The 27,872-nt window shown below is 40.1% G+C and overlaps 1 protein-coding gene across 2 annotated transcripts; it reads right to left on the reverse strand.

Moving 5' to 3' along the window:
- Positions 1 to 10,048: 10,048 nt before the first annotated feature.
- On the reverse strand, positions 10,049 to 27,829 carry LOC139442562 (transcription initiation factor IIA subunit 1-like). Of its 2 annotated transcripts, XM_071223390.1 has the most exons (10): positions 27,712 to 27,829; positions 24,637 to 24,738; positions 23,504 to 23,603; positions 19,913 to 19,992; positions 17,529 to 17,555; positions 15,140 to 15,236; positions 13,262 to 13,446; positions 12,669 to 12,803; positions 11,750 to 11,839; positions 10,049 to 10,622 (listed from the first exon to the last, which is right to left on the reverse strand). In XM_071223390.1, the coding sequence occupies exons 1-10, from the start codon at positions 27,730 to 27,732 to the stop codon at positions 10,515 to 10,517; spliced, it is 945 nt and encodes a 314-aa protein (XP_071079491.1). In that variant the 5' UTR covers positions 27,733 to 27,829; the 3' UTR covers positions 10,049 to 10,514. The 2 variants fall into 2 exon arrangements, with proteins under 2 accessions (XP_071079491.1, XP_071079492.1); XM_071223391.1 differs by lacking the exon at positions 17,529 to 17,555.
- Positions 27,830 to 27,872: the final 43 nt, after the last annotated feature.

The raw sequence follows: 27,872 nt of genomic DNA on the forward strand, positions 1-27,872 counted from the left end.
GAGTAGAAATGACTGCTGTGGCATTAAGCATTAGCATTAAGGCAAATGGTTGAACATGTTGCATTCCTCCATGAATAGAAAAAAACATTGATAAATTAGGGTTACTAACCTAGTTTGTCAATGAATGATTATTTGTTTTGCACTTTATATTACCATTACCGGGACATAGCGCGTTATCATTGTGTTGTTGCTTAGAGGTTAACTTTTTCAATTAGAATTGGTACGTGATAACACTGAAGCCACAGTTTAAGGTTTTTACTCTTATGACATAGAGAATGCCGTGATAGATAAGAATATTTGAACAAAGACACATTATTGAAGTATTGCGTTTGCAAATAATCATTAGCCTATGGTTTCCACGGAGATGTAGTCCCCCCACCAGCACTGCATCGTCAATATTGTATTTTTCTTAATGTCTTTCTCTCTTTATTGGAATGCTTACGTCTGTACGTTTTTACTGTTCGACAAATCTATATCACAGCAGTAACTATAGTGTCGTGAAACTACCAGACATCTTTCTCTTCCAAACTTAAATTAGATCAATATGTCATTTAAACGTCCTTGGACAGTGATAATTGAGCATAATGGCGCGGAGCATAATTACCGACATGGGAAACCGATCAATGTTCCCAACCTTATAAGTTCCTCAAAACCCTTTAAAACGTTTTGATTTGTTGATATTGCCCAGATACATCATAGTATCACATGTGTAATGTGTTTGGATGGCATTCACAATTGTGAGAAGACTTGTGGATGACAAACGCTGCCACGTTGTAATGCTCATTAAGTACACGATGGGACGTTTACCACAGGTTACAGTTCATTTCGACTACATAAGGGTCAGGTGCACCTCTGTTGCAAGGACACTCGATCCCGATGCTAGTACAGCCCAACGCACAATACACTCTATACCCGCGGGATTCGGGCTGATAGATAATGTGATATTTCACAATTGACAGCAGCGTCGGTATGAAATCGATAGCATTTGGTCAGGAACTATATATGTGCAATCGGCTCTAATAGTGAAGAGGTGAAACCGACCTATATTGAAAGTTGATTAATAGTTTACGGTTTGATAGGCAAAAAGTGTTTGAAAGATAATTACTGTAAGTATTATCAGTTTGTTCAAGGTCAGTATTCATCTTGGGCTGTTGTAGACAATGTTAATGTTATGTTTTCTTCCTTCTCTAAAAATAAATCATCGCCCGCAAATGCTCCTTTGCAACCATTTTGGTTACTTAAATGTGTTCCAAACTCGAACATGTTATTTTTTTTAAATTTTGAACATAATTGGTAAAAACTTTCAAACTATTCTTCTTGGAAAGTAAATAGCCCAGATAATTGAAACTTTGCGTGATTGATACTGACAATACGTAGTTTTGTGGTTTTGCAGGGCATAATGATCGGTATACACCTCCGGTTGTTGTTGTACTTGCTAAGGAACTGGTATGTTGTTTTTAAGCTTTCCTCGGAAGCTGTTGGACCAAAGGTGACAGAACTGTATATGGATATTTGCTTTACAGTTGATTCGTTAGTTCTTGATTACAATGTAAACAATGGGACGTGGTATGGGGTTGAGCCCTACATGAAGGACATGTAACGCTGGTGCATAAAACACGTTATATGTTTGTTTGTTTGTTGTTTAACGCCGCACTCAGCAATATTCCAGCTATATGACGGCGGTCTGAAAGAAATCGAGTGATTGACATGAGCATCGATCTACGTAATTAGGATACGATAACATCCCTTTAGTCACCTCTTACGACGAACATGGGTTGCTGGAGGCCAGTTCTAACGCGGATCTTCACGGGTCACGTTATATATATAAACATTGTTGCATTTGGGTTTGCTATTTTGTCGTTAGTGAGAAAAAAGTATTGCAGCTCAACATTGTGCTAGGTGTCTTGCTGTAATTTGAAATATTTTGTCGACCGTATCCTCACATAATCGAGCCGTCACATTTTCTTTATCTGCAGCTAACATTCTAGACTGAATCTTTGTGCAATGGCGGAAATTGTCGAATGTATTAGTTGGTTCATTTTGTCCTGATCAGTAATTCTATTAAACAGTTAACACAAAATTTACATTTCTGCAACTGTAAAGCTTGAACTGATATTACATACATATTAGATCGTTTGCTCGTTTGCTGTTGACAACTGTGTTTGGTATATGCTTGTTCTACCCTAATATTCTTTTGACAACCATGTACCACAGAGCTCTATACTCTTATTCAAACAAAGACATTGTTTCACCGCTATGTTGATATCTTTGGACTGGATGAGTGTTCGTTTGTTGTTTAACGCCGCACTCAGCCATATTCCAGCTATATGACGGCGGTCTGTAAATAATAGTCTGGACCAGACAATCCAGTGATTGACATCATGAGCATCGATTCACGCAATTGGGATCGATAACATGCATCAACCAAGTCAGCGAGCTTGACCACCCGATCCCGTTAGTCGCCTCATACGACAAGCATAGTCGTCTTTTACGGCAAACATGGGTAGCTGAAGACCTATTCAACCCCGGATCTTCACGGGTCAGTCAGTGGGGTACGGATCACTACCACCTAATCCAGGATGGGCATTAAACTTGAATTTACAACCTATTTTTCTTTGCGAAAGAAAACGACAAACAGGGAAATTTTCGTTATTGGTAAATGTTGGATATACGAAGTTCCGAAGAAACGCTCATTTCATGTGGCAAATTCCGTTCTCATTGATATAAGATCAATGTAAAGTGTTTGTACAACAAAAGACACAGAGTGATAGAAAAACATGTCTGAACACGTTCCATGTAACGTTTTGGGATTCGAACACTGAACAGACTGTTCACATCCATGAGGGTTGGAGGTCCGGACACCTCTGGATCCGCCTATGGTTTGATATAGCCTGTTTGTGTCGTAATGCAAGTCGATGTGTACTTAATGTCCATCCTGTTACGGGTATGTTGTCAATATACGCGTGTCCTGTTATACGTAATGATTTGTAAATGGAGGCGCTCACATAGATTAGCTGATCACCTCCAATATCGAAACTTTAAGTTTCAGAGCTGCATAGGTTCATTTAATTAAAATGGCTGCCGCAACAATATTCAATGATTTGCACATACCAAATCACAATTGTTATTGCAATAGAGACCAGTGCCATCAGCTTTGCAAAGTTTCAGCTCCAATGACAACTGCAGTGCTTTATCAAATTGAAAATGTGACGACGAACTTGCCACGGGAAAACCTTGGTAAGAGTTAAAAACTAGGAAAAGTCTGGCACGGAAATTTTAACGAAAACTCAAACCAAGGTAGAATTTGGAGTTGTGAGCCCTCAAAAATATGTTTTTGTAGCCGTGGTGTGTGTAATGGTTTCTCTTAATCCACTGCTGCCGTCTTCTTCCGATTATTTTGGTCCATGGTCTAGATGTCATGTTCTGCTGCGCTGCAATGTATTTGATTCTCTGAATAAAGTATATATTTTAATTGGTGTGTCAGTGTCACATTCCGCACACCGGGCCTTGACAGCAGTCCCATCGGATGTTCAACCCCGCCTCACCACTATGTATAAACCTGTCTGGACCAGACAAACCAGTGATTGATATTATGAGCAACGTCAGTATCAGACAAGTCCATGTTGGTGCCGACAGTTGTTTGACACTAACAAAATACTTTTTCCTGGCCAAATGCCCTTCAACCGGATTCCTATAAATGACACCCATCTTCATTTAAGTAATTATTTCATTTGTCTTGGGTACTTAATGTCCGAAATAGCTGGTCAGTTTGGATCAATCAGTGAGCATCATTTGAAATTAAATCAGCTTCAAAAACAGACAAAAACAATTCTTATAAATCATATTTAATTTCATATAAATACTTTACAACATCCAGTTTGGGTTCTTAAGGGAGGTATTAAATGACATGTATTGATGATATAGACAAAATGAAAATGAATGACTTAGAAATAAACTGAGACACAAACTCAGATAAATAACCTGTACTCTGTAGACTACTGACTGTTCTAACAAATTCTGAAAGGGACTAAATCTGGTAAAGATCTGAACATTTTTATTTAAATATTCTTGACAGGGAGTCAATCTTGCCAGGGTTGCAATCATTCTACTTAATCTAGACAAGAGCTAGAAATATATTTGAAAAATACTACTCAAAAACAGTTAAATGACCACCCGATTCTTTCAAATTATGATTGATAATGTCATGCCATGACAGATGAACTATAGTTATATGAAAGTATCAGGTGGTTCTCAACTATTTTATTTGTATTTATTTGCCATATACATTGCCACACCTGTGCCACACTACTACCTACTTCCCTTGAAGTCACTGTTTAATTATAGCCATGCTCAGGTACAGGATGTCCCATATTGCAGGGACAAGCTGATGGATAACAACTTCTTTAATGTACTATCATAGCAACGTAATATACTACTCAATAGATGTTAAGGATCACCCGATTCTTTCATAATGGTAAAGTTAATCTGTCATGACATGAAAGATTAACTATAGTAATATGAAAGAATCAGGTGATCCTTAACTTCGTTTGAGTAGTATACATTATACCATTGTCAAGCAACATGAATTGTGTCAACTTTGCAGGGACAAGACTAGTCCAATGAAAAGAATGGTGAGAGTTATGCTGTCGTCAGAACTATAACACTGTACACCATGACATATAGTAATTAATATCACACTACATCACAGCAGCATGTAGATAAAAGGTTTTACACCTATGTCACTGTGCCTTGAAGCAGACATTTTGCAGCTACAACGCTGCTGTTTGTAGTGGACAATATTACAGCCATAATAGTGTGGCCTGTAGTGGGCAATATCAGTTACATAACCAAGAATGTGGTGAGCATTATCATACATCACAGTGGTAAATAATCAACAATATCATACTGCATCCTAGCTGGTTGTTGTCAGCAATATTACACTACATCACAGTGGACTACGAACTGTTATGGACTCCCCATAGTGTACAAAACAAGTTTCAGCTCAGGTGGGTTGTGCTTATGGCCCCGTAATGTCCAGTTTTTCAACAGAACATTTGGTTGTTGCTCAAACACCACTCAGCAATATCCAGCTGTGACTGAGGCCTGTAAATAATCGAGGGCACCACATCTTGATTGTTGCATCAACAAGGATGAGTTGGGATCCAATACAACCAAACGTCCCCCAAAATGGCACAAGGCAAAGATTACAATCATGTAAACGTCATATTTCTTGCTTTCAGTGGCATTTGTTTTGCCCGAAAAAACCACTGGATTACATTCTACCGGTCTTGGAAGTTATTGCATAAGCATAAGTGAAACAGGAAAGAAAAGAAAAATTGCATTATTATGAAAGGGCTCTAGAATAGAGCATACCCATAAAACACCCACTTCATTAATCAAATCATATTCCTACACCATGCCTCAATACATTCTGGGTTTTTAATATTATGACCTCCTAGGAATTTTTAACTATAAATCATCAAGATATCTGATATCAGTAGCAAACTCGCACATAAACATTTCACTTGAACTTCCAAAGCAAATAATGCTGATGCTTTGTTACCACTCTTAACTTTCACCATGCAGTGAGGAAAAAAGACATCACACATTGATTAAGGAGAAGGTTGATTAGCATATTGTACACTATACCCTATAGCCATTCTGCAATCATCCATAGACAAAGTAGGCTCACTCAAAGTTAGATGACAAAACCTTGCATACAGAAACATAAGGGAGGTAACTTAAGATTATTTCCCCCTACTATCTCAGAGGAAAAATCCATGCACTAAGAAATCTTCTGTCCTACACATTAAGAATCGTAACATTTTGCCCAATTACCCGCTCTCACACGCCAGTATCTTAATTTGTAATCTGGGAACCCTGAAAATGCTAGACTTGGTCAAAAAGGGGACTAATTGTGTTCCCCAACATCTTGTCAAGTTCCCCACCCCATTAGTATGGACTGACCTGTGGGTTAGATGGATTTAACTCACGGTGTCTATCCCTGCCCTGCACACATTCAACACAAATGTTTCCTGGAGATATAAAATGTATTCACAAGAAACAAAAAACAAGTTGTCCATATTTTGACAGAATGTATATCCTTCTTGATCCAACTGTTAGCATTGATTAGTATTTCAAACATGATTGTGATTGTTGAACCTGTTTAGACTAAGACAATACCATAAAAAACAGTAGCCAAACTTTATCCTTGGTGTATTATGCAAGTTACACTGGTTGATAAAGGACTGACTTATAAGGAAATTTTACCAAACTATGACTCTGAACAAGTAAACTGAGAAATGGAGTTAACAAATCAAGCAAAAGCTACCGACACCCCAACATGACACTAGGAGCGTTATCATCTTCGCCCAAGAGAACAGGCTTTGTCATCATGACCCAGATTGGAACGTATCAGATGGATATTCACATGGCAGAAACACAATCCAAAGCCCTACCAAGAAATGTTTGAGAATGTGTTTTGTTTGTTTGTTGTTTAACACCGCACTCAGCAATATTCCAACTATCTGACGGTGGTCTCTAAATAATCAAATCTGGACCAGACTATCCAGTGATTGACATCATGAGCATCGATCTTTGCAATTGGGATATGATGACATGCATCAACCGGTGAGCGAGCCTGACCACCCAAACCCCTTAGTCGTCATCAATCTTTGCAATTGGGATATGATGACATGCATCAACCGGTGAGCGAGCCTGACCACCCAAACCCCTTAGTCGTCTTTTACGACAAGCATAGTCGCCTCTTACGACAAGCATGGGTTGCTGAAGACCTATTCTCTACCGGGATATTCACAGGTTTCGGAGATTGTGAATGCAGTGAAGACATGTACGAGTGTAAAGATTATCAGGTGAAATACACTGTCTATGCCATGCATACATACAAACTTCAATGGTAATGTATATCTATATCATGAATATTTACACAGTGACAATGTACACCTACACATGAAGTCAGAAAACCTGTAATTACAAACCTGTCTGAACATAACATAGCACATCAGAGCCCCTATCTACAAAGTGATCTTAACGCTAAAGTGATCGTAACTTCCATACCTTATGACTGCTTTGTGGAATGGGACCTGAGAGAGAGATGACAAGCTTCACTTTTCAACAGACCTACTTAGTTATAATTTGCCTATAGTTTAGAGTTAGTGAGTTGTGTTTGTTTGTTTGTTTGTTGCTAAACGCCGCACCCAGCAATATCCCAACTATATGACGAGTCTGTAAATAATAGTCTGGACCAGACAATCCAGTGATTGAAAACATGAGCATCGATCAACACAATTGGGATATTTTGTGTCAATGTATCCAAAATAAAGTCTATTTACAATTTGCCAAATTTCCAATAGGAATCCCTTCCGGCCCTACAGCAAGTACGAGACATAAACATACATCCTCTCCCTGCACGGCCATTGCCATCATGTAGATAGAAAGCCTGAGCGAGTTAGGTTGATGCCACCTCAGTAATATGACAGATGTTGACAGATTGCCTCTTGCGCTGAAAGGATCATAATTTCGGTTGAATCTGAAATTTGAACCCTGGGTCTTCGCACAACTAAGGGGCAACTCTGCCCTGTACCTGTACAGACAATAGCCATTTTCCACTGACCGTATGGATTACTGCTAACCTATTGAATAAAGTCAAGGCAACTGACTTCATCTTAAACCCAGCCCAATAAATTTCCTGTGTGGGAGTGACTGGACTGTGATACCATACTGATTAGCTTGACTTCCAAGTCTGGAGCCAGTAAACCATATAGGTTGCACAAATACTAAAGGATGATGCTCCTGCAGTCAGGTGGCGAGTCATCACAGACTGTGCCTCCTCCAACACAGCGACAAGTTTGTAATGATCTGTTTTAGGACCAATCCTTGGATGTGTGATGGATATAGATATAAAAATATGCCAACAAATCAAATAAACTGAAAAAAAGACGAACAAATAAAATTTTAATCGAAGGCAACCATAACCTTATACAAGGTTATCAGTTAGCTAGTCTGACACTAGTGAACAGGACTTTCTCACAGAATGTTGTCCTGAGTGCCATTGTACAAAGTGATCTTAGCGCTAAAGAGATCGTAACTCCCATAGCTTAACATAGACTTACTACAGGCGTAGTGCTAAGGTTGTTTTGTACAACGGCACCCTGGTACATAAATAACTCGATGTAAATCCCTGTTTTAATGGTATATGGTATGGCAATACTGACTACATATGGCCAAAATACCAAATGTACAGGCTAGTACACTAGTAGCAACATTCTCTTGACTTACAAACTTAGACAACATACATCCTTTGCGATTGGATTGATCGTAAACATTCATAAAACGTTTATACAAAAGGCCTTCTTTGGACAACCTCTCCTGCTACTGCAGAAGGTGCTACAACTTCAGAGATCCTTTCACCAACAAAATGATAGGGACATGACCACACTCATCTCCCAACACTATTCATTAAATAAAATCATTGCAATATACATTTCTCTACCTTGACTTTATACAAACAAACCCATCTACCATTTTGATTTAAACCATGCACCGTTTCAAGTGTTCTTTCATACCATAAAACCCCTTCTGCATAACCGATAATTTGATTTAATAGCCATTCTCACACATTCAGAATGATTACCATGATAAATGGACCAATTATGTAACTGAAGTACAATGGAAGAGAGGTTTGCAAATGTTGACAACTAATGTTACAGTCATGTTTACTGCTGTCATTACTCTCCTGTCATTCCTATGCACACAAACACACATAAGGGTTGGACATACGACACCCGTCTGCATGTCCAAGCTGCGGGAAAACAATATGGACTAGAAGTTTTTCTCGACGATACCAGCTCAATTACTGGGAGAACTAGTCCAAAATGAATCATGGATTTCACGCCAAGGCTTTCTTGATAATTCTTACCCTGACTCAAGGAACACATACAGGAGTGAGTGAAGGTTGTTTTATGCAATATTTCCCTAATATATGGCTGGCTGTACACAAGGCTGTATTTCTTGTTCTTTACTTAATCTATTCGTATTTACCCCACCACTCAAAATTTGGATTAGAAAATAAATAATACAAAAAAAATTATGAACTATTTATTATCTTTGATTTTTGTTTTGGATCAAACGCATTTTATGTAGCCTCTGGCCCTTACAAACACCTTACAAAGAGTACAAAGCCTTTTCAAAATAAATATCTGTTTTTGTATAAATACCTATCTTCACTATTGAAATTAAATTTTTTTAAAACAAAAACACCTGACAAACCCAAACGTAAGATATTTACAATCCACACAAATTCAGGCTGACCGGTTTGATAAATCTGTAAACAGTAATATAATAGCATGGCATAAGAGACTCTGATCCAGAGAAATCAGTGACCAATTGCAAGAGCATTCATCCACACTGAGTAGGTAGAATGACACACAACCATCTAAGTGACACTGTGATCCTCATTCACGTTGGCTCCTATGACAAGCAAGGGGTACCATGGGGACCTATTCTTCCCATGGAGGACACAGGCAAATGGAACTGAGTGTGGTCTAATTCTTCCCAAATGGTACAAAAGCTTGGTGTACTACATCTTCCAGAGGCAAGCGTGTCCACTAGCCTATATCAAGGCCTAGTTTCTAACCTTGCCACATCAAGGCGTGTCCACTAGCCTAGATCAAGGCTTAGTTTCTAACCTTGCCACATCATGACGTGTCCACTAGCCTATATCAAGGCTTAGTTTCTAACCTTGCCACATCATGGCGTGTCCACTAGCCTATATCAAGGCTTAGTTTCTAACCTTGCCACATCATGGCGTGTCCACTAGCCTATATCACAGCCTAGTTTCTAACCTTGCCACATCAAGACCACTTTTCTTGGCTCGACTTTGACGCCACCTCGCATTGGTCACGAGTTGTGCCCCTTGTAATGAAAACGTGATATCCAATCAGGTCTGGTCTTATCATGTATAGCTTTATAAACATGGCAACTACCATAGGCGATGATCTAGTTAATCAGATAACAAAAACATGGATCTCCACAGGGGTCACAGATACAGGAACATTTTATCATTGTGTCATTAAGCATTGAATTCAATTACAACAACACCAGCACGTTGTGCATCCTGCATTGAACAAATACTATTAGCACAGTCTCATGGAAACTCCACAGTACAAAAATATCAGTCTGTTTTGTATCAAGGCATCAAATCATTACAAACTGAACATATCTTCAATCATTAATTGTAACATCACATCAAATCTGTGCTGTGATGATAGCACTGGGGAACAGAACAGAACAGAAGCGTTCTGTAAAGTCAATAAAATAACTTGTATCATTTACGGCCCAAAAACAAACATGGTAGAAATATTGCAGATCCTGACGACCATTTGACTCCCTCCAGCCACCTCCACTGACTTCTACTGTAATCTGTGTGAGGAGTCCGGTGTGATATGTACACTGTATATACAGTCGCTGTACAAATGAGGAATCACAAGCTCTCACTACCACTCAGCATCACCTGTTGCTTTTTGGAACACAAAGTCACGACCATTGAGATTCATTATGCCATCCTTTAAATGAAACTTCCACTTGTTTTTGTTGCGGTTTATCTGAAAACAGAGGAGGAATTAATGACACAACAAGGCAGTAGGATCCAAGGATAGACTTCACTAGGTGCCTAGTGCCTGCCCTATTTATGCCCTTTCAGTAATATCCCTCTTTCAGTAACATAGGGAGTAAATTTTCAGTAATGCTACTTATGTGTCATTAATGACCTAAGCAACCTAGCCATCAAAGCAAGTACGTCATAATCACAAGCAAGAGAGAAAGTTGGAAACAAGTTTTTGGCTGTGCAAAAGTGAGTTGGGTTTAATAAAAACAATGACAGTATTTCAGTTATTTCACGGCATGAGGGAGGAAAGCCCAAAGTGATGCAGGTCTCAGACGTTTATACTTTCGTGAAACCGATGAGCACGTGTGTGGTGCTGACAAAACCCAAAACCTAAAATTAGGGGTGCTCCGGGATTCAAACCAAAAATCATAGATTTGTGGTGTGCCAAAGGGAAGCAACTCTGCAGCGATTTGTGGCGCCTTGGACGTATTAATCTAGTGCAGCGTTAGAAACTAACAGTTTTAGTCCACTGGTCCTTATAAAGACATATATAGCAAAAAATGGCAAATTTCTACTATTACTTATGATACACCTAACTACTGGGGAGTTTGGCAAGGACTACAGGACTAGTGCCAATTTCTACCTCGGTAGTGGACCAGTATACTTGTCTAACCCATGCCGATCTCGTGCCATCCTAGATTACCCACTGCACTAATCTCCATTCTATTTTCATGAAAAACCTCGGCTCAATCCCCACCATAGCACTGTTTTTAGTCCAGTTTGAATGACAACACTTAAAACAGGCATCCGGAAAGGCAGTTCTTTCATGAATGAAACGGGGCAGTCGGGTAGCCTAGTGGTTAAAACGTTTGCACGTCACGCCGAAGACCCAGGTTCGATTTCCGGCATAGGTACAATGTGTGAAGCCCATTTCTAGTGTCCCCCGTCGTGATATTGCTGGAATATTGCTAAAAGCAGCATAAAACCAAACTCACTCACTCATGAATGAATGAAACAAGCCCTGCTATGACAATGTACAGGGAACAGTGTGCACAGTGAACACAACAACATACCAGCCGACATCTGTAAATGCCTCAGCTTGACAGTACTCTGCCTCTAACTTACCTTGTCATACTGACAGACAACCACATTGTCTGTGTCAAACAACTCGTCAGGGTCCTGCTCACTCACGTCATCCTCGGAGTTCAATGGTTCCTGTAGAGAGATAGACAATGTCAGCAACACAACAACAGTGGTCAACGACGGGTGCTGAGACAATTATCACAAACATCATGCCAAGTGGGTGTGTGAATGAACGAGTATGGTCTAACTGTAGTGGTATCACCTTGATGTGGTAGAAATGCTAGGTGAAGTCTCTAACAAACATGGAATATAATCAGGGTGAAACGTGGGATTCAACCCACAATCAAAGGTTCCTGGATGTAACTCAGCCACAATTGACCCCGTCATGATTGAGTGAGTATGGTTAAATGCCAATATTGGTTTGCACAATATTCCACTTATATCACGGCTTGTCAGTGTAATGTGGGAGGATAAACCATAAGTAATGCATGTCTCAGATGTTTACCACTTTGGAGGAACCCACGAGCACGGGTATGATGCCAGCGAACCTACTGACATAGTCGGAGTGAACCTGGACTTTAACCCAAGATCATAGGTTTCTGGCGTTTCCAAGGGATGCAACACTGCACAGCGAACTGCAGCACCTTAGACGTATTGATTAGAACCAGCATACTCGTTGAACCCAATCTAGCATTTACTTGATTAAATCAATGCATCAATTTACATTTCTTCGTCAGATAAATCAGTAATATGAATAATATCAGATACATGCAACAAGATTTGACATATTCATCATGTTCAAATAGAAAATGACATTCTGAAAATTTCAAATCATGGTCAAGTAGATATCTTGGAAACACACTGGAACGCCATGACTGACCATAATGATGAGGCAGGACATTCCAGTAGAATCCGATCAATGACACGAGTTTGTAAGTTGCTTAGTGGGACAACAACATACCTCTTCTTCCCCCTGCTCTTCCTCCTCATTGTTCTCGTCATCATTGTCATCATTGTCGTCATCGTCGTTGTACTCATCATCCTCAGATGAACTTGTGTCCCCAGCACCATCCAGCTGTACCATCCCCTGGCCATTCTGAAATACACACCTTTATATAACCAACAGGAATTTATCAACGTGTCTTTTATTACCAATGTGTGTTTTTAATACCAATTTGTTTTTACTGTGTTTAATGAAACTGTCTTTTAAAACCATGTGTTTTATTAAGTGTATATTAATGCCAACATAGTTTTTATTACCAACATAGAAAAGGCTAATGTCGATTTCCGGGTCGGTCTTTTCATTGGTCGATCAAAGGTCATGAAAGGTCATTCTGACGTGACCTGTAATTGGATGTCCTCAGATATGTGTGTAGCACTAGCAAGCACTAATATCTGATTGCATCATTATCGAACAGGAGTTTTATTGTTAGAATTGTTATTTCTATTCACCAAAAGAAACATTCCTATACCTTTTGGTCCCCTAACCTCTTACGGTTATGCATTGTGAAATAGGTTAGACCGAGTTTTACAAAGAATATAGCAATGACTCACAGGATTTTGTGCTCGTATCTGCTGTCCTGGCGCAAGCTGAACGTTCTGTATGTTGGTCATCTGTGGGACCTGTGCTTGCATCTGCCCACTCTGGAGGATAGTTTGATGGGGGAGAGTTGTGATGGTTGTGGCTTGAGGAGCCTGCTGCAGATGCTGTGATAACACCTGGATGTACTGCCCGTTACCTAGGATACATCAACAGTTCACTGTCTGCACATTACTAGTCACACACGTTCCACTGACATGAAACTCTATGATGCTGTTTATTGATACAATTGAATACATCTGTAAGTCAGTTGTTACCCATGTACAATAATATAGTGAATGCCAGTTGTAACTTCCCTGTTCAAATAGCGCATGTACGGCAGTTGTAATTATTGTGAGCGAGTGAGCATGGTTTTACGCCGCTTTTAGGAATATTCCAGCAATATCACGGCGGGGAACACCAGAAATGGGCATTACACATTGTACCCATGTCTGGAGTCAAACCTGGGTCTTCGGCGTGACAAGCAAATCCCGTACTTGAATGAAACTTTTACACTTGTCCTAACTCCGTAACAGATGCGCAACAGGCATATCTTTCGCGCATGAATATAGTCATGCGAAAGTCGGTGCCCTCATACTTGTATACAGACAGACGATAGTGTAACTATCGTACTTGTATACAGATAGACGATAGTGTAACTATCGTACTGGTATACGGACAGATGATAGTGTAACTATCGTACTTGTATACAGACAGATGATAGTGTAACTATCGTACTGGTATACGGACAGATGATAGTGTAACTATCGTACTTGTATACGGACAGATGATAGTGTAACTATCGTACTTGTATACGGACAGATGATAGTGTAACTATCGTACTTGTATACAGACAGATGATAGTGTAACTATCGTACTGGTATACAGACATACACAACTGTAACTTCAGCTCTTGAACAGAGACTAAGGAAGTGGGCTTCACACCTTGTACCCATGTGGGGAAGCGAACCCTGGTCTTCGGCTTGACAAGCGAACACTTAACCACTATGCTACCCGACCGCCCCTGTTATACCCTAGACACATGATAGTGGTAATTAAGGTCCAGGGCATGCTGAAAAATAATGCTACCACTGACACTGAGCATGTTACAGTTGTGCTTTATATACATAAACAAACGTGCACTCTCCTACCCAGAGTTCCTTGCAGTTAACCTAGTACCTCTGCCACATCCCTCACAGTCAACTCAACAAATTATCTATTTTCATTTGTTTCATTGCTTAAAAGTCCACCCATTTTGATAAAACTTTCATTGAACAAGAAAAACGTTTTTTTCATGTGTGTATTCATCCTTTGTATACATTAATTGTATGGCTAGAAGAGCTAGCGATATCGTCACTTTGATGCATACAGATACCGACATACTGTCATTGTCATCACTGTCGCAGTTGTAGTAGCATTTTCATATCTTATCATTATTATGACACAAAATAATCTTCTACAGGCCTGTCTGCTGATTTCAGTCATTTTTGTAAAGTTGCACGCCCGATGGTGGGGAGTTACATTTATTGAGATGACAATCCATCAAACTTCTGAGAACTAACATTAAACAGTACCATTCTTATGATTACCCTGTTACTTTTGTTTGTTAGTCCATAAAAATTTTGGACCGGCAACATTTTGTCTGGTCTGGTATTTTGCAAAGTTGCCAGCCTGGTTGCCTGACCAGACTGATGGAGATAATCCTAAAACAAACTATTTACACAACCAATGTAAGCAAAGCGAAGCACAAGGCATAGTCCTCTTGCCAAATGAATACCTCTTTAGAATAGTTAGTTACCAGCCCTGGTTGAAAGACCTTTCTGAGCTCTGCACAGTGGTGTTTAGTAGTTTACCTGTATGCAGAATGGTGTTTCCAGCTGTATTGAGAGCTGCTAGTTGGTGCTGGAACAGACCCTGCGGCAGAGCCATGGTGGCTGTCGCTGCTGCACCCTGGGAACACAACAGCAAAAGCAGGGTAAGCCTCTTGCAGCGCAGATCAGTTCTAAAGGTCTTGCCTATATCTGGACCATTAAGCATGTTAAGCAAGCAAGATCCCCTAAAAACTGGTCAGTGAATGGTAACAATCTACTGTCACTCGGACTCAATGGTAACACAATCTACTGTCACACAGGCTCAATGTTAACACAATCTACTGTCACACAGGCTCAATGTTAACACAATCTACTGTCACACAGGCTCAATGGTAACACAATCTACTGTCGCACAGACTCAATGGTAACACGATCTACTGTTACCATGGTTATACATGGCCTCAATGGTAACACAATATACCGTTACACAGACTCAATGGTAACTCAATCTACTGTTACCATGGTTACACAGGGACTCAAAGGTAACACAATCTACAGCTACACAGTGACTCAACAGTAAGCCAATCTACTGTTACCAAGACTACACAGGAACTGAATGGCAACAATCTACTGTTACCATGGGACTCAAAGGTAACACAATCCAATCTACAGCCATGGTGAGTGAGTGATTATTTCAGCCACATAGCGGTGAGTATAACTTGATATATACAAGTGAGCCATGAATACAAAGTAGTACTTTGTCAAACATATTTGGGCTACAGACAACAACTCAATGATAACACTATCTACAGCTACACAGGGACTCAATGGTAACACAAACTTCAGTTTCCATAGTTACACAGGGACTCAATGGTAACACAATCTACTACAACACACAAACAGTAACAGAAGACAAATGTATATGCCAAATTACATCTTCCCAGTCAGGTTTGCCTACCAAAATTAGGTCTCTTTTCACCAGTTTTAATGGATGACTAAGGATTCTTCTGCATTGTGATAGAAACAAAGGTCTTTGCTAACATTCAAATCAATCTGAAAGGTCTTCAGCATATCAAGTTAAAAGCAAAACAGAAAATGTTTAATACATCAGGCGAAATGGCATTTCAATTTCTGCAGTTAGATCTACTGAGAAGAGTAGAGAGTCAGCACAATGACTGTCACCACCTGGCCATGCACAGAGTAATGTATGTAGCGTGGGGGATCTGTAGCTCACCAGCACTGTATTTGTCAAATTCTTTGCAAGCAGTTTAATAAGTAACAGGTAATCATTTTCTTAAATCTAACTATTGATTACCGGTATGTGCAGAAAACTTCAATAGCCATCTGGTGACCAATATTTTAGCTACCTGCTGGCAAGCAGCAGTCAGGAGTGTAAGAAAAACAACAGATGGATGCGAGACCACATGTAAAGACAAAACCATGCATGAATCATCAGTCCAGGTGTAAAAAGGCGAGTGTTTCGGTGTGAATGGTTAGTTCGTGTGACATTTACGATGTTAGGTCAAAACATTGTTAATTACTACTGACCCTCAAATTCATGACTCTGGTTTTGGAGAGTGTTGAAAGAAAAAGAAAGAAGTCAGCCTCTCCAAGAAACAAATGAATCCAAATTTATACACACTATTCTTCAAAATAACCAAAAGCATCATTCTCAGAATCACAATCTGCTGGTATTGAGTAATCCAGTGCATAGAAGTAGTCAGCTACAGGGAATGCAACACTGTGCATAAAACTCCAACACAAATAAATAGGGGCTAACATAGGACAACAAGATATCACTGTCACACTATTCATGGGAGTCGATCCATTAAAGAACATTCTTAGGGTGGGTGCTGTGTGCAAATTTATATCAGCACATCACATTGCATTAGAAATTGGCACTAGTCCTATAGTCCTTCCTAAATTGCCCAATAGTTTAGGTATCATAAGGACTAGTAGAAATTTGCCAGTTTTAAGGGTATTGCTATACGTTATTATGAGGACTAGTCGACTAAAACTGTTAGTTTCTAGCGCTGCATGATTGGCATTTTAGCCATATTGCGATTAGGATATTCTATACTTTTTTTTATAAAGAGTTTGTTTTAGGTCAATGCTTCAAGGCATACAAAACAATTCCTCAGATTGAAGGAACTGAAAAATTTTGAGTATCTAAACTTTTTCAGGACATCAAGTGAATATTTTTTTTCATCAGAATATATCCACCCCCATCCACCCCTGGTTGGTACAATGGTCGTACCGAAACCCCCGTGAGGTAGCACAGATATAAACAGCAAACTTAAAAGAGGATGATGCTTTTCATTAAAATAGTGTTCACATGATATTATCATAGTTTCTTTGATCAGCCGGTGCACTGATTAGTGGAGAGTTTGGTGCAGTTGAAGAAAGGGGATCATGTCAAACTGAAACTCACTTGGGGTCTAATCGAAATTCTCTTTAGCTGCAACATAACAACAGAAAGGTTGAATACATCTTCATCATTCCACAGTAACCATGGTAACATGACAACGCTTGAAACATGCACTGTCTCTAAAGTCACTTTGTTATAGACTTGCCTCTGTTCACCCTGCAATGAATGGGTACCCGGTAGGAAAGTGGTTGTGAATACAAAAGTCTTCTTGCACTTAACAAGAAGCGTGGGTTGTATACTCCCCAGGGTGCTGAGAATTTAATATTCTGAATGCTCACTGAATATCGGCCTTGGAAGTGGTTTAGGGATTTTTGTTGAGTTTACACTAGGTCATGTTGCTGTATAAGTACAATAATCTTGAACGCGATGCTAAACCCCATTTCACCTCAATCACCTTTAACCTAGGTGCCTGTGACAGGTAAATGGGAACAAGGGAGAAGTGGGAAAAGTATCATTTCCACGATTGAGAATTTATATGTTCTTAAATTCAGAAGTACCTCATATTATGACCTTCAAGTTCCAACACTTTTTATTGGACATTTTAGCAGAGACATTTGTCATCTTACAAAGTAAAGCTATTAGTAATTATCATAAAAGCCTGAATTAGGAGTTTCTCAATTCCTATGTGGGAATATTTCGATATTTGCTGTAGGCCTGAGTCTTAATATCCTCATGATGCCCAATTAAATCCTGAATTTTATACACTGGTGTATACGGAGTGTTAAACCATGGCCTTCATAACTAAGGCCTCTTATTCTCAAAATTATTTCACACACATGCTTCTTTTATATAGTTCTAGCTCTGCGTGTGAGGCTTGTCACAACAAGTGTGATTATAGCCAGTAGCTGAAGCCTGAATCTAGTGGAATTATGCCGGCACTAGTAAGCTCAGATAATAATAACCCATATAATAATAAAAATATCTACTGAAAAAAGACGCTACGAGGCAAGTGTGGGTTCTTCTAAAAAATGTGAAACCGGACTGAGACTGAGCTGTATGTTATCATTAATTTATAGTGAGTAGTGAACTAAATAATACTAAAAACTGTAAAAAATCTCAATAGCATGAGTGGTCTCCATTGTACCCTACTGTCTATCCGTATCACCCCCAATGTCTCAATACACATATTGCAAGCATTTATCTAGACTACTGAAAGGCCGATATTGGATGAATTTGGGTCCAAAGTCTGCAGCAAATGATAGTAAATATTCCCAATTTGAATTTTAAAATTCCCAATTTCTCAGAATTTATGAAAATAACAACTACAAAATAATCACATTTTGAACAATATCACGACTTTCTCCTACTTGCCAAGGGCACTTAGTTTGGAATTCTAGATAAATCCCTGCCTTGGTATTCGGGTGCGTATCTTATAGAGGCAACTAGGCAGAATATTGCATTAGCCAAAAGAACACAATAAGCATTATGGTGTTAGCTAGACAGACGAAGCTGGACAACAGGCAAGCAGCTGTTTCACACAATGACACACTATAACTGTGGCATGCTCCATTCTACATCACATACACAGTGATTCCATGCATCAGTGGGAAACATTTCACTTGACAGGTAACAGGACAGGTATTACAAAATATCAGGATACACACATGCTGAACACAAGGAATCTTTTCTGATGGGTTCAATGTATGTTATGCAACCACAAACAACTGAAAAGTGTTCTGGCGGCATTAAGAAATATTTACTAAATGGCTCCACATTTGCAATACTGGTAGCATAGCTGACTGACTTTAAGGGATACATAATAATTTTTGTTTTGTTTGTTTTTTAGCGCTGCACTCATGTTCCAACCATATCAGAGTGGTCTGTAAATAATCGAGCCTGGATCTACAATCCAGAGATTGACACCATCAGCATCAATCCACTCAATTGGGATACGATGACAAGCATCAACCAAGTCAGAGAGCCTGACCACCCAATCCCGTAAGTTGCCTCTTACGACAAGCATAGTCGCTTTAAATGGCAAGCATGGGTTGCTGAAGACCAATTCTAACCCAGATCTTCATGGGTTAAATACATAAAGAACCAAAACAGTATTACACGCATGGCATGAACGAGTACAGGGATTGAAGAGAGCTTGTTCATGACCCATCATACCGCATGGAATTTTTCAAAACAGTTAAGTGCACGCTGTTCTCTGTTTACCAATAGCATTTGTTTCTGTACCCTGCATTTCTTTTTTCCACATTTGATACATGAATGATTACGTTATCACAGTTAATACAGACAGAATAGCAACATATACGTTTAGCCAGGTAAAGCAACCACCAGCAAGCTTACACATTTCATGAATCTACATGGATTATAGTGTAAATCAACATGACATGTCCTGCCTCTGTGAGGAGAACAAGGTGAAGTGACAGCCAACTCACCATGTCCTGGCCAGCTCCTGCTGCTATCTGGATGGGGACAGGGATGGCCTGTGGCACTGCCGTCGTGCCAGTCACCATCACTGAAATATACATGGACAGTCACTATAGCAACAGTCACCATCACTGAAATATACATGGACAGTCACTATAGCAACAATCACCATCACTGAAATATACATGACAGTCACTATAGCAACAGTCACCATCACTGAAATATACATGGACAGTCACTATAGCAACAGTCACCATCACTGAAATATACATGACAGTAACTATAGCAACAGTCACCATCACTGAAATATACATGACAGTCACTATAGTAACAGTCACCATCACTGAAATATACACGTACAGTTACTACAGCAACAGTCACCATCACTGAAATATACATGGACAGTCACTATAGCAACAGTCACCATCACTGAAATATACATGGACAGTCACTATAGCAACAGTCACCATCACTGAAATATACATGACAGTCACTACAGCAACAGTCACCATCACTGAAATATACATGGACAGTCACTATAGTAACTGTCACCATCACTGAAATATACATGGACAGTCACTATGTAACAGTCACCATCACTGAAATATACATGGACACAGTCACTATAGCTACAGTCACCATCACTGAAATATACATGTACAGTTACTATAGTAACAGTCACCATCACTGAAATATACATGTACAGTCACTACAGCAACAGTCACCATCACTGAAATATACATGTACAGTTACTATAGCTACAGTCACCATCACTGAAATATACATGTACAGTTACTATAGCTACAGTCACCATCACTGAAATATACATGTACAGTTACTATAGCTACAGTCACCATCACTGAAATATACAGGTACAGCTAACATACTGTAAACAGGGAATTGTTTTCGCGACCGTTTTATTATTGCGAGTTTTGCGATCGAGACTCAATAGCAAAAATTAAAAACGCAAAAATAAGTATATATAATACATATAATTACATACTTTATTCATTGCAACACGTCATCAAATGTTGAAATCATCAACCAGAACCACAAGTTACTCAATAAGTTAAAAACACAAATGAATGCAGAATGGTCACACAATACATCACAAATGACAGTGTAAACAGACCAGTCAGTGTCACTGTTGCTTCACAGTAATCCTTCCTTCTTCGAACCTCGCTTGATTGCGTCAGTGTCCTTTGCAATTTTGTCCACAATTTTGTTTGCATTCAAACTCACAGTCATGACACTGAGTTGAGTCAATTAGCGTATTTGATAATTTGTCGCAATGCCTTCCGGTCAACTTTCCGGCCAACTCAGATTAACTAGCTTCGGAGAGAAGCTGTCTATTGTTTGGTAATCGAGAGGTCATCTCAACACGGCAACTCGCAAAAATATCTCATCGCAGTATTGTCTTTGGTGTGGTATTCGCAATAATTTAACGGCGCAGAAATACAGCTGTTTACAGTAGGTATAGTCACCATTACTAAAAATATATATGTTCAGTTACCATAGCTACAGTCACCAGTACTGAAATATACATGCATGTACAGTTACTATAGCAACAGTCACTATATGCTACAGTTGCAATAAAGTTAGCTGCATCACTACATATGCAATCACTACATATACCATGTATACAGTCACATTAGCTAGTCACTACAGCTGGTTACCTTAGCTACAGTCACTATAGTTACAGCCACAATGACTGTAGCTATATGAGAGAAAGCGCATGCGCAGAGGGTCAGTTGCAAATGCGCTAATTAGTCATCTAGACTGTGTACAAGTTTCCATTTGGATATCCACCAGTGAGTATTGTGGGAATCTGGTATCGATAAACGCCAGCTAAGTATTGAGTTATCAAATCAACAGACCAGCTGTGTCTGACACAGCTAAGTTTTAGGAGTGAGTGAGTGAGTGAGTGAGTTGGGTTTAACGCCGCTTTTAACAGTATTCCGGTTATATCACGGCGTGTCAGCTTAATGTGGGAGGAAAGCCCGAAGTGATGCAGGTCTCAGACGTTTACCACTTCGGTGAAACCCACGAGCACGGGTATGGTGCTGACAAACCTAAAAACATAATTGGGGCGAATCGGGATTCGAACCCACAATCATAGGTTTCTGGCATGCCCAAGGGGCGCAACTCTGCACAGCGAATCGCGGCGCCTTAGACGACTGGGCCACCCGTGACCCCTTCTAAGCCTAGAAAGGCGACTGACCAGTCAAGAGCATGCGTGTGGAGACACAGGGCATTAGTGCCAGTCCCAACTCAGAACTCTCCTGTTGAACAATCAGAAACAACAGGAAGCTGTCATGAAGCAGAATATGGTTCAAACACCTCGGCTGACCAGTGCCCCCTGTACAAGAAGAACATGGTTCAAACCCCTCGGCTGACCAGTGCCCCTTGTACAAGAAGAACATGGTTCAAACACCTTGGCTGACCAGTGCCCCTTGTACAAGAAGAACATGGTTCAAACACCTTGGCTGACCAGTGCCCCTTGTACAAGAAGAACATGGTTCAAACACCTTGGCTGACCAGTGCCCCCTGTACAAGAAGAACATGGTTCAAACACCTCGGCTGACCAGTGCCCCTTGTACAAGAAGAACATGGTTCAAACACCTTGGCTGACCAGTGCTCCCCGTACAAGAAGAACATGGTTCAAACCCCTCGGCTGACCAGTGCCCCTTGTACAAGAAGAACATGGTTCAAACACCTTGGCTGACCAGTGCCCCTTGTACAAGAAGAACATGGTTCAAACACCTTGGCTGACCAGTGCCCCCTGTACAAGAAGAACATGGGTGAAACACCTTGGCTGACCAGTGCCCCTTGTAAAAGAAGAACATGGTTCAAACACCTTGGCTGACCAGTGCCCCTTGTACAAGAAGAACATGGTTCAAACACCTTGGCTGACCAGTGCCCCCTGTACAAGAAGAACATGGGTGAAACACCTTGGCTGACCAGTGCCCCCTGTACAAGAAGAACATGGTTCAAACCCCTCGGCTGACCAGTGCCCCTTGTACAAGAAGAACATGGTTCAAACACCTTGGCTGACCAGTGCCCCCGGTACAAGCAAGACATTCTCTCGGCAAATCAGTGAACAAAGCCTTCAGGGAGTCGGTAAACTAGTCTGCCATCAAAGCAACCGGGGGAAGAAGTACCTGCAGCCTGGGAACTGCAAAAATCTCAGTGTCTCAAATGAACCCCCAAATTCGTTGCTTATTAAACTTCAAAATCCTGACAAGGCAGTATGCAAAAACACAGTGAGCAGATGGCTCAATTAGGCTTTAGCCCTGCAGGGGTGAATGTGGACATATCCAAGCCCCAAAGTGTTAAGTCAGCTTCTGTCAGTGCAGCCAGGGGCAACTGGTTGGCCATGCGAGCCCACATTTACAGTGAGTGTCATAATTTGCCAGTTGCCGTTGATACAACGACATGAGCATGGGTATGGTGCCAAACATTCTAACATGATCTGGGTGAATCTTGGAATTCGAAATTTGAATAACAGAGCGGGTCACCATGCTCCCTAAAGCTATTTTCAGAAGAACTGTCATATGAGACAGTTTAGCATGCCTCCTGGGACATTACACGTAGCTTACCTTGTGGCTGCTGATGAGGTACAAAGATTTTGGGAATCATGTCTTGGTCTGCAGTCTGTGCATCTAGAGCCTTGGAGGATGTCAACTTGGTATCCCATAGCTGAAACAGCACATAGTCGCAGAAACAGCTCTACAGGGATTCACACTGGCTCAATGGACATTAACTTATAGTTATCAAAATTGTTATTTCAAAAAGATGTTTGTTGTTTCTTTATGAAACTCTCAGTAATATACCAGCCATATGACATTTGTCTATAAACAATCAAGTCTGGACCAGACAATTCAGTGACTGACATCATGAGCATCAATCTTTGTTGGTTGGTTGTTTAATGCCGCACTCAGCAATATTACAGCTATATTACAGCGATCTGTAAATAATTGAGTCTGGTTCAGACTACCCAGTGGTTGACATCATGAACATCAATCCACACAATTGGGATACGATGACAAGCATCAACCAAGTCAGCGAGCCTGACCACCCGATCCCATTAGTCGCCTCTTACGACAAGCATAGTCACCTTTTACAGCAAACATCGGTTGCTGAAGACATATTCTCCCCTGGATCTTCACGGGTCGAGCATCAATCTACGCAATTAGAATATGATTACCGTATTCAATGTAATAAGCGACCAGGGCGCTCTCAAAATTAGAAATAGGGGGCGCTTATTAGACTATTATTTTGAGTTGAAAGATCATAAATTTCGTGGTTTATGCTAACAGCCTGAAATGTTTACATACGTCAAATATATTTATAATTAGGGTGATATAACACACGAGTGCGTATTATACACGAGTGGGTGCTTATTAGAGCGGGGCGCATATTACGTCGAATACGGTACATGCTTCAACCAAGTCTGTATGCCTGACCACCCAAGCCCGTCAGTGGCTTCTAACTACGGGCATACCCCGTCTTTTGACAAGCATGGGTTGCTGATCCTAACCCAGATCTGCACGGGTCATATGAAGGAATGAGCAATTCATAGTACAAGCAACAATCCACACCATCAGCCTACGATGACAAGTAATCAACCAAGCTTCCAAGCCTTAACATCCAACAATCCATGAAATGACTCATAATTACAGGTAATTTAAACATAAATGTACTGAACAGCTGTGAGGGTCTTGCTGCACACCTGTCTTAACTCTGTGAGCACTTGTTCATCTACTCCCTCGTCGAGGAAGGCTTCCTTTACGTTGCTGATTACATCCTCTACTACAGTTTTATACAGCTGGCTCTGCAACACAAACAGTAGTGGTTAGGACGGCAAAGTATTATCAATAAATCAGTAAACTCGGAACCAAATGCAAAACTTCTAGTAAAACCAGAGTACCCTGGCTGAGAAGCTCACCTCAGTTCATGTTAATCAGTGTCTAACATTTCCCCGAGGTGTAAAAGAGCTAATAAAGTTGCATAAAAATTATAGGCTTGATTATTGGTAAAATGAGGTCTTTTATTAATATTTTAAGTTCTAAATTTGTGAAGCATAGTTTTTAAATTTCTCATTCTGTGTTGTTTTTTAGACTCCATAATTTTTTTCCTGATAATTTATATCTATGTATATGACTATCTCAATTCAAGTAAAAGGACCATTTCTTTCTCATTGATAGTGACAATAGATAATGAAACCCACGAGCACGGGTATGGAGCTGACAAACCTAGAAACATAATTGTGGTGAACCGGGATTCGAACCCACAATCATAGGTTTCTGGCGTGCCCAAGTGTCGCAACTCTGCACAGCGAACTGTGGCACCTTGGACGACTGGGCCACCCGTGCCCCCCATCAAGTCAGTGAGCTGGACCACCCAATCCATTAGTTGCCTCTTACAATAAGCATGAAACACCAGTTCTAACCCAGAACGTCACTGGGCTCAAAATTGGAGAAATATAACAAATGTTATATTTGGGATAACACTTTCTTGGTAAAGTACAGATTCTCATACTTTTGGGGGCTGAGTCCTGTCCAGGACCCACTAACCCACTCAGCCACCGAGGCTTCCGCAAAAATGAAAGTCTGACAACTTTGTTACATTTGACCACTTTCCAAATGACATTGTGGGTCCATAACTTTCACATGATATGTGTCATTTAAAACAACAATAATACCAGTATCATAACATATTTTCTTAAAAAATAGTCATAACGGCCACAGGTGAAGGTCACTATCCGTGGGTTCCTCAAAATGAGTTTATGTCTAATCTCTGTAACAGACTATGTGGCTGTTTTCAAAAGCTGTCTTTGACTACTATCCCATCCACCATCAGTTAAGTCCATCGTCATGGATTTTGAGGCAGCAAACAGCCTCTCCTTTGAGATTGCTTCCCTATGTGAAACTTAGTGAAAGTCACTTCCGTTTTACAAGAGTCATCAGCAGAGTCCGAAATAGCTGCCTGTGTGTGGAGGGAAACTTTTCTGTCGGACTGCCTGCCGGGCAGATAATATGAAGACGTATTCAGTTTTGTCATAACTTCCCGTAGATTTTCAAATAATTGTTTGCATTATTTCAACTGAATCAAGATGTGATTTACTTCTTATTTTTCAATATTTAAAATGTCTGTATGCAGGCAGGTAAATTTGAAGATGGGCAGGCCACATTTATGGGTCACCTGCCCAACTGTCTTGTTGGGTTTCAAAATTATTTTAAAACACTGGTCTTCACACAAGTGCATAACCTTTGTCTCACTGAACTATTTAGCATATATACTGTAATGAAGGGATTTTTCAAACATTTATCACACAGACATTTAACTTGTTAAAAGAGACCGTTTTTTTTAATTTTTTTGTTAAAGCCCCTTGACTTTTTAGGGGGCCCTTTTGACTGTGGGTTGTGGCCTGCCTCCTTTCAAACAAGTGTGGTTACAACATATTATACTGTTTGTTTGTTTGTTGTTTAATGCCATACCCCACAATATTCTAGCTATATGACGGGTGTCTATAAATAATCGAGTCTAGATATCAAGTGATTAATATCATGAGCATCGATCTACACAATTTGGGATACAATTACATGCATCAATGAAGTCATCGAGCCTGAGATTTGTTGAAGGCTGTTTGTTTCTTCGACTAAAATGAGCTGGTGCAACAGCCATTTTTTTTTTTTTATAAATGCATGATTGCAGCTAGGGACATGTAGCTAGGGACATGTAGAAGAGAGTATGTGAAAATACTACTGATATGTTCAGTAGATTCGGAGAAGAATAGATTAGAAGTTTCAGTTCTAAAACCATAACATAAGCTCACATACTGACAAAGCCAAGGTGAGTTAAAAAGGCTGAATAGGGGTAGGACACCATTGGTCAAATCCAGCTAGGCCACAGCTCACTACACGTTACAGACTAATTCCAGTGCTTTATGTAATATAACTCGATTTGGGGTGAAAACTAGTCCCTTAAGATCTTTACTAGTCTCTGACTAATAAACTATCTATTTCTGCTGAAGTCTATTTTTTTAATTCATAAAAAGAGAATTTCAATGTACATGCTAGATCTATGTGTGCTTGTGAAAACTTCGTGTAATTGCCTTTACTGGTCACTAATGGTTATCAGTTGTTATTTTGGGGGTAAACAAAGGACAAAAGAATTAATGATGAACCATTCAATCTGGCTCCTAAAACGGTGTACTCTCAAAACTCAAATACCTGACTCCAGGGTTTAAACAGACTACACCATATTTCCTTTGTGATATGATCAGCTGTGGTACAGTATTGCTGACTACGATTGGCTAGGTTCATGCACCTGTCGCACGTGAATAAAGCCACGACCTGTTCTACCTCGTATCAGTCAGGAACATTAAATCTGTACAGAATAATATGGACCCAAACAAATCAATTCACTGCCGGAATTGGCTTCAAACGTATACTTTTTACAATACTAAGTTGGTCGTGCCATGTTTCACAAATCAGTCATTTGGGCTTTTAATGGCCTTTTGACACCGATTTATAGCGGTATCAAAAACTGTTTTCTGAATCAAACTTATAACCATGGTGTTGGTTAGATACTACGAAGTAAGCATACGTGGATTTGACAAAATTTCAGCAGTACGTCTGACAGGAATGAAACATATTTTCAGAATGCTTGGTTCATGTTCGCCCGACATCTTGAGCCGTCCCGGGAAATCCAGCTCTCTCGTGCTCTCAGATAGGAAAATTTCATCTGTACATTAAATTGCAAACAAATAAAATATATTACCTCCCCCAATAACTAAACTCACCACTGAACTCGATGTAGCCATGCTGTATGAAAGAAAAATTTGGATAAATGTTTCAAACAGCACAGATTTGAGAGGCAAGCGGGCTCCGAGGAAGCCAGCGAAATCTGCCACAGCCTCACTTTTATACTCGATAATAAACCCACTGTCTCTAGAGGGGGGTC

Source organism: Haliotis cracherodii, unplaced genomic scaffold (genome assembly GCF_022045235.1).
Source record: "Haliotis cracherodii isolate W230 unplaced genomic scaffold, xgHalCrac1.p SCAF_5, whole genome shotgun sequence".
Classification (NCBI taxonomy): Eukaryota; Metazoa; Mollusca; class Gastropoda; order Lepetellida; family Haliotidae; genus Haliotis; species Haliotis cracherodii.

Excerpts from the sequence above, each read along its gene's own strand:
- LOC139442562 (XM_071223390.1), bottom strand. The coding sequence starts at position 27,732 with ATGGCTACATCGAGTTCAGTG. Across the intron at positions 12,804-13,261 it reads AGATACGAGCACAAAATCCT|AATGGCCAGGGGATGGTACA; the intron begins GTGAGTCATTGC and ends TGTGTATTTCAG. Across the intron at positions 11,840-12,668 it reads AAGAGCAGGGGGAAGAAGAG|GAACCATTGAACTCCGAGGA; the intron begins GTATGTTGTTGT and ends ATCTCTCTACAG.